This window comes from Magnolia sinica, unplaced genomic scaffold (assembly GCF_029962835.1).
Source record: "Magnolia sinica isolate HGM2019 unplaced genomic scaffold, MsV1 ctg351, whole genome shotgun sequence".
In the NCBI taxonomy this organism is placed as follows: Eukaryota; Viridiplantae; Streptophyta; class Magnoliopsida; order Magnoliales; family Magnoliaceae; genus Magnolia; species Magnolia sinica.
In genome coordinates this window covers 154,757-163,615 of record NW_026682816.1, presented here as the reverse complement: position 1 = coordinate 163,615, position 8,859 = coordinate 154,757, and the positions used below count along the sequence as shown (strand labels likewise).

Below are 8,859 nucleotides of genomic sequence, written 5' to 3'. Positions count from 1 at the left end.
ATCATTAACTGACATTGAAAGCCTTGAAAACCATAACCTAAACATTTATAGTTTGCACCTTACGCCAGTAAACGCGTAACGGATTCGTTTTAGACACTTAGCCTTTGTCAACGGCGGATTGACAACCTACTGTATGAAGTAGGTTAGCTATTCCATCACTTACAATGTTTGAAACCCTATAATAGGTTAGGGTTAGGTTTTCTTACCTAAGTATGGAGTCGGAATCGCCGGAATAGCGATGTAGAAGCAATAGTTAAACCCGAGGAGCAATGGGATTGAATCCCAGGAGGAATCTCCAACTCACTCTCTTTCTCTCTCTTTCCTTTCCTTTTCCTCTACTCTCTTTCTTAGGATTTTAGAATTCGTATGGAATATGAGAGAGAGAGTTTAAGGCCCTTATATAGGCCCAAAACTAATGGAAATGGCCCCATGGCCAAGATATACTTAAGTTATATCCAAAGGGCGTCTGTTTCAGCCCATCGGAGCATTTCTGGTGGCCCCTTTTCCATGTACGGTCGGACTTAAGCTCCCTGACATTGGATCTAGGTCAGGCTGAGTTTTCGCTCCGATCGGGTTTACAAATCAGCCGTGGCAGGTCAGTTTTAGATCAACGCTCACAGTCACTCGATCAGGGCCACAAGTTCATGGCCATGCATGAGACATTTCTCCTGATTCGAGAGTGTATTTGGGTCAGATTCTGACAGTCTGAATCCTTGTATTTGGCCCGCAAGCGACACAACTCAGATTACTTAAATTCGGATTTCACTTTTAAAGATAACACTTTGCTCCGGGCTCAAGTTGTGCATTTCTAGACATAATCAAGACTTGATTTCTGAGGGGGTTGTCAAGTCCAGTAATGTGGTCATAACTGTATAGTTTTGCGGTCATCGGACTTTCGACATACGGTTTAGGTCCGATACGGAGTTTCGGTGTGCTCCCGAGAGCAACCCGGTGTAGGGATGGATTCTAGATTTCAGGGCAATGTAGCGTCAATCATTTTGCACGGTTTGGGTCTTGTAGATCATATTTAAAGTAATTAGTGCTAATTTCACAAGTACTCTAGTTTAGCACTTGCTAATATTAACCTAATTTCTAAAAGTTTTGGTCGTGGGTGATTTCTACCTAAGGTGGTACTTGGGTCCTTGTACGAATTTTTTCGAGACGTTACAAAGGAGGTGTAACTCTAAAGAAGATTCACACGAGCGTTAATCCTGCTGACATGCTTACTAAGGTGGCTCCCTCGGAGAAGTTCAAGTTTTGTGCAATTTTTCTGGGCTTGGCGAAAGCATAAATGGAAGAGAGAGTATACATGAGAAGCGATGGTGGAGTTATGATGCAATGCGAAATTAGAGATGGGGGAAAGAAGCTATGAAGAATGGTAATTGAAGACATGACGGAGATTGTTGTTGATTTCTTAAATTTGTAAACAAGAAGGTTTGTCGATGCCATCGATTGACGTCTCGATGCCATTGACGTATGCTCGATGTCATTAGAAAAATATGAAAATTTCATGTTTTATTGTTGTATTGTTTTGGTGCATTCTTCGATGCCATCGAAGGTGTTCAATGCCATCGATGATCTATCGATGCCATCGAAGGTGCCATCGGGCATATATGTAGAATTGTGTAAGTGCGGGATTTATTTTCTATTTTGATCGTGATTCTCATGCAAGCTATATATATGAGTGTAATCGGGATTTGAGAAAGGAGAGGGCTTTCTAATTCGTTCTAGGGTTTCAAGGGCATAGCTTGGGGAGATTCAAGACTTGTTTGAATTGGGTATTCTCTATCCCCTATAAATTTCTACTTTTATAATGTATTACTATCGCTTTCTACTGCTCTTTATTTATTTATTTATTTATTTTTATTTATTTTTTTTCTGCAAGGTTTTTCTACATTAAATTTGGTTTGTTTGTGTTTGAACTTAGTTGTGCGATCAAAGTACTTTGCTTAATTCAACTTTGTGTGCTCCCGCAGTTACCCAACAGACTACACTGCAGATAACAAATGGTCATTGAACAACCACCATTAAAAGCTTTCTAGCATCCACCGTAATGTTTATTGAACATCCAACCTGTTAATAAGGTCGCACAGACGGAGATGAAAGGAAAAAACAAATATCATTTTGATATGAAACTTCCGTGGCCACGAAAGGTTTTCAATGGTCAATAACTACCGTTTACCGGGGTGTGTTCCACCTGAAAGTTGCATCTAATCTGTTTCGGGATCATGGGCTAAAATAAGCTAGAACAGGTTGGATACATAATGCATAAATCGAGGTAGGCCCCGATACCCAGGGTCTCACTCACATCGCTGGTTTCCGCTACCTCTCACCGAAGTCGCGCCCTGTTTCAAAACCCCTAAAGCCATTTCCCTCTTTTCTCGTCTCGTCAGCATTGTTCATTGGTCGCGAAACCCAGAGAAACCAAAATCTCAGTTTCCCAACCTCTGCAAGTTACTGTCTTATACACTCGCCATTTCCCTTGGATATTCAATGTTTTGTTTCATCCTTAGAAGAAATGTCCTCCAACAAATCATAACCACTGATTTAACAACACCATCACTTACCCATCTCTACTCTTCCCTTTTCCTACAAAACCCATCATCCCTCTCAAACACCACCATCACTACAACTCAAAATCCCTCCTCTTTTACAGTCTCATACCTCATAAACTCATGTGGGCTCTCTCAAGAATCAGCTTTTTCAGCTTCCCAAAAAATCCAACTCAAATCCCCAGAAGGGCCAGACTCTGTTCTCAAACTCTTCCAAAACCATGGATTCACCAATACCCACATCGCAGAAATCATCGCCAAGCGTCCGTTGCTTCTCTTGTCCAGCGTCAACAAAACCCTCAAGCCCAAGCTTGATTTCTTCCACAGCATGGGCCTTACTGGCCCCACCCTCTCAAAAATCCTTTCTGCCGACCCTGGACTCTTATATCGCAGCCTAAACAATCAGATCGTTCCAGCCGTCGACTTCCTTAAGTCTTTTGTCCACACCGACGAAAACATTGCAACTTCCTTTAAGCACTATACCCGCTTTTCCGGAAGAATCTTGAAAAAGTGATGGGACCCAACATCTCGATCTTGCGGGATGAAGGGGTGGTGGAATCCAAGATCTCGAAGCTGATTACATCCCACCCTCGGACAATGATGCTGAAACCCGATCGGTTTCGTGAGATTGTCACATTGGCGAAGGAAATGGGGTTCAATCAGTCAGGCTCAAATTTCATCCTTGTGATCCGCGTGATGTCAAAGATGAGCAAGTTGAATTGGGAAAGGAAGGTGGAGGTTTTTAGGAGCTTGGGGTGGTCTGAGGATGAATTCCTTTCGGCATTTAAATTGCAGCCCATGTGTATGGTCACGTCACAGGAGAAGATTAGGAGAGTGGTGGATTTGGTCGGGACCCAGATGGATTTGAAGCCATCGAGTCTATCAAAATATCCCAATGTTTTCTTACTAAGTCTTGAGAAGACGATCGCACCAAGATGTTCAGTTCTGCGGGTTCTAATTCAGAACAGTCTGATTAAGAAGGATTTGAGTATAACTTGGGCACTGAAAATGAGTGAGGACAACTTCTTGGAGAGGTTTGTGACCAAGTATGAGGAGAAAATCCCAGAAATACAAACAATTTGTCAAGGTAAGATGGGATTTTAGGATTAGACATTGGGTCTCAAGAAGTGGGCCGGTATCTTAATGTTTCATTTCATGATATTCGAAGTGCATACATTTGCTATGCATATCTGCTACATAGACAAATGTATGTTTTCCCAAATGAAATGCATACATTTGTTATGTATTTCCAATATCATGAGCAAATGTAAGAATTTTTGTGCTCGTGTGGTAGTTGTCTCTTGTCATGTTGGTTTTGTTCAAATTGCTTTCTTTTAATACAGAAAATTCTTGTTCATTGGAGGGCAATGTTAGTTTATTTTGACTTGTTTTACCAATACATGCATGTTTGCTTATCTATGAGCTGGAACTTGCATTTAAGATTTTTTTGGCATGATGTTAATCTCAGGATCTTTGCTTGGTTCACATGAAGTACATGTGACCACAAATATTTTAGACATCTGAGCCATGCATCAAGCGAGCCACACCATGTAGGTGAATTGATCCCAAAATCAGGCCGGTCTATTCATTAGGTCATGTGGGCCACACGTGTGCGAAAACAATGGATGGCTTAAGGAGATACCTGCAGCAGTCCACATGCAACGTGCATGTAGCCTGATGAGTGGATTGGCCTGATATTTTGGTCGGGTTGTCAATATGGTCTGGACTATCCAATGCATGGTGCAGATAGCCAGATATCCCATGTGTGAACACATGTAGAGGTGAACATGGGGTTAACAAAAACTCTAGTCAGAGTTGCTGAGTTTGTACAGTCCAAGAATAAACACAATCCAGAAAGTTTCTGCTACACTGGTCATTGAATGCGACAAATCCCAGAAACACCCAAAACCCCTAGTTCTAATATCCTTGTTTTTTCATCCAAGAAACACCTAAAAACTGTTGTTCCAATGTGGCCCAAATTGTTATGTATCAGAATTTTAGTTTTTTAAGAGAAAATCATGGGTTGAAATTTAAAAAATTATAGTGGCCAAGCTTAAACCTGAGGTTAGGGTTTATGCATACACAAACACACATATATAACTGGCCAAATTAGTTGGAATAAGGCTATGATGATGATGATGATGATGGCGACGATTACACACATGCACCCAACTAGTTGTACATCCAACGAGTTGGTGTGTGGGGCCCACCATGGTGTTTGTATTATATCTCACTCGTCCAATAAAGTTGTCTCATCATGAAAGTTGGATGCCCCAAAAATCAGGTTGATCCAACTATCAGATGGGACACAGCATAGAAAACCATGAACAACGACCCAAAAAACTCCACATTCAAACTTTTGGCATCCCATTTTCATGATTGGACCAACCTGATTTTTGGGGCATCCCATTTTCATGGCAGGAAAACCTTGCTGGATTGGGTGAGATGTCATACAAACACCATGGTGGGCCCGACACGCCAACTAGTTGTATGAGCATTTCTTTATATCTGTATGTGTGAGTCTCGTCTCTCCCTCTTTTGCAAGAGACATGGCTATCCCACTGGCATTCCTATGAATAGCAGAAAATGAATACTAGTTATCCCTACACTTAATAATCACAACTATGCAAGAGAATAACCTACATGTACTCACTCTCTGGTGATGCCCATCTACAGTTTTGCAACGGTACCCTTCAATAATTATAGGACTACAACTCCAAGCTGCAAACAAGTGGAAAACTTCCCTAAGGCCACCACATCCGCATGAAAAGAGCCCACCTTACCACCTAGACTAGAAAAAGCCAAGAGATCTCAACATTCTTATTACAAATTACACCTACAAGATTGGAATTCAGCCCTATCTCCGACCAAGCATCCAACAAATTTTAGCTTGAGATGTCCTGGAGGCAGGGGCACCATCCAGGATTACACCTTGATGGGCTTGCATCCACACCTCCAATCCTGTAAATAGCCTGCCTTGGAAGCATCCTCAAACACAGATATCACTGGGGCCCATTCAACAATCAAAGATATTGCATTACTTTTGATGGTTTCTACTAATGCTGCTTTGTACTAAAAAATTCCTTCCATTTCTTTGTTTCTATAAAATCCACATGGTAGTGAAAGGCAACAGTCTACCCAAAATTTCACCTCTGATCAGGAATGTGGACTGCTGTCCATCTTGCTGATAAGACCCCCCAGAGAGCCATTCAATGATAACTCTATGCCAAACAAGGTGAATATTGGCTATAGAGCTCTCTTGCTAGTGGACAACGCAAATGTCACTGGTCCGTATTTCCTCATGGGCCTGGGACATGAAGCATATTTTGGAGCTTCAAAATTCTCTTTTTTATATTTTTCAAAGAAAAATTGTCCACTGTTGATATTTTGTTTCTAGAAGCCAACTAAGCAAACACTTCCTTTTTTGGTAGAGTACCGTTCCCCACACCCTTGCATTGGGAGCAACATCACTTTCCCCTGATGCAACTGAAGAATTATTTAGTAGAGAACAACCATTTGATGTCCATTTCCATTATTTTACAATCCCGCACCTTGGCTTCTATGATCAGCTCTTTTAAAACCTCAGTAGCAAGGTATTCAAAATCAGTTACGTTTCTGCTATAACCAATGTTTTAAATATGGGCGATATCAGCTGATATATCCCACGATATATCTTGTATCCCACATGTGCGATACGAAACACACGAGTAGTGCCGATATATCTCATCTACTTGATCTAGTGAGCATTTTCAATTTTCGATCCATATTTTTGTTGTAAATCATGTTAAACCAGTGTCAAATGGTTACAAATCTATGATTCTTCATGAATCATGGATTTGGAACTTTGATTTCGAGATTTGGGGGAGATGGGTTAAGTTGCCGAAAATTGAGAAAAATAAAAAATTTCTCAATTTCTCACAAATCAATTGCAATCTTTGTATCCAAACACAAAATTAAACATGTATGTAACCTGATCTAGTGATTCTTCTTTTGCTTTTAAATGTATTGCTTGTGTTTCCATACATGTCTTCTTATGTTTATAAATTTTATGAATAGACTTTGAATATACTTGCACCAGTTCAGTTGGAAAACACATATATTAGGACCCCATACAAAGGAAACCCCTATTATGTGTACTTTTTTTTTTTTCCTATAATGTTTTGATTTCTAAGTGTGTATTGATGTCTTTTTCAACAATCCCTGAAGTTTCATTGAAAAATTCGACCAATTTCCCAATGTTCCCATGTTTCCCAACAACAACGATACATTACACGATACAACCGATATATACCATGCGATAACTGATATTTATTTGTATACCAAGGGTGCGATACATTATGCGATAACGATATTTAAAACATTGGCTGTAACGTCTGATACGTAACGATAACGGTCAACACCGTTACGCAATATGGGGTTGAAACACCGTTACGCAATACGGGGTTGAAATGGTGACCCCCTAAGTTTTGGGCTCGAAATGGTCATTACGGGGCCATAACGACTGTTATGGCTTATAATAGCCGTTACGGGGCCATAACGGCTGTTACAGCTTATAACGGCCGTTACCCACCGTAACGGTTAGACAGTAACGGTAAAAAAATGGTTTTTTTTTTTTCTTTTTAAGTTGAAAATTTTCTTATTTTTTAGAACTTTTATCTTTCAAATTCTTATCGAAACTATTCTACTGCAAATTCCAACCACTCTTAGCTTGAATTTGATGATCAAAACAACAAGTTATTTTAAGGATTTTGTTGAATCAAAGATCCGTGGTTTTTTTTTTTTTTCTGGAAAATCTTCAAAAACGGGTATTTATACCCTTTTTAAAAAATATCTGTTGTTATTGAAATTGCACATCATGGGCCCATGGGCCATGCGCGAAAGCTTGGCGGAGCTAATGAGTGGGATGGCTTCCACTTACCTACTTAAACTAATATGAAATTTAAACTAAGCAAGACAATTAACTCTAATGCTTCCACACCATTAGAGAGTCCAATCACATGGACTACAAGGATGTGGCAATAAGCAAGTTGTCTATAAACATAATAGTGTACTTGTGTGTGTGGCATATGTTAGCTATAAACCCCTAGCATTCATCTAATCAGACATGCATATATTTAAACATTCATCACATAAGCATAATCAAACAAATGCTCAAATAACAATCCCAAACACAAGCATGTGTAGTGGTTTTGTTTCCCTACTCCACTCTTGGTGGACGCACTCAACCCATGAGTGTACCGGATTTCACTACTGGAGATTTTAAATCAGGTTCACCTCTAACCTTTACAATTTTACAAAAGGACTGACTCCCGCAAGAGACTCTATGTGGTTTTCTATAGGCTCGCCACGAACCTCGGTCCTACATCAAGAGCCTACTGATTTACACTCCCGCTGGAGGCTCCGGCAAGAGACTTTAGTTGGTTTTCCATAGACTAACTAACAACCTCGATCTTAATTCAAGGACCTACGTTTACTCCCGCCGGAGGCTCCCGCGGAGACTAACATGTACGCACTCGTGTCTGGTGGCCTACACAAGGATTTTGATTTAGGCTCTACACAAGAGCCAAGGTCCTACACAAGAACCTAGTTGAGTTTGGCAATTCAAACTCTTACACTTAATCCTACATAAAGAAGGAGTGTATATGGACTCTTACACATGACAACTTGTCGGATTGAGCCCCTTTTATAGCGCCTTCTCGGGTTGCTTGATCAATGCTTTCCCGTGCTTCAATTAGCTCCCCTTTGTTACCCCAATCCTGATGCTGATGTTTTGCCAATGCTTCAGCTCTAAGATCAAATACCTTGCATGTGATGCTCCGATGTGGTTACCAAGGTGATGGGAGGTTGGGTAGAATCTCCTACAAGGCTACAACTAATGGGAAGTTGTAAAACCTAGGCAATTTTACTTGATGGATACTCTAGAGGTTGATAAACACATGGGTTTGCGAAGAGAAATGGTGTCTAAACTTTAGAGAGGGCTTGAGATCACGGTCTTCTTGTAGAAGAGAATGAAATGCTCATTAGAGTGAAGAATCAGTAAGAAGAGAGCATGGATTTCATTGGGATAGAGCTTAGGAGGTTTGGTAGAGCTTGGTATGCACTAGGGTCTTTATAATGCCAAAATCTATTATTTCTACAAAGTTTTGATTGCTAGATTTATAAGAAAAAGGCTCCAATAGATTTATAATGGCTAGTCTTCGGTCCCACCAAGTTATGTTTGGTTGCACCGATTTTGAAGTTCGGTCGAACCAAATTAGACTGGATAGCCACTGGACAGAATTTGTCATTTTCGATCGCACCGAAGGTG

At 40.5% G+C, this 8,859-nt stretch overlaps 1 protein-coding gene across 1 annotated transcript; it reads left to right on the top strand.

Moving 5' to 3' along the window:
• The first annotated feature begins 2,323 nt into the window (after positions 1–2,323).
• Positions 2,324–3,185, top strand: LOC131236294 (uncharacterized). Its single transcript, XM_058233412.1, has one exon. The coding sequence runs from the start codon at positions 2,494–2,496 to the stop codon at positions 3,064–3,066; it is 573 nt and encodes a 190-aa protein (XP_058089395.1). The 5' UTR covers positions 2,324–2,493; the 3' UTR covers positions 3,067–3,185.
• The last annotated feature ends 5,674 nt before the right edge of the window (positions 3,186–8,859 follow it).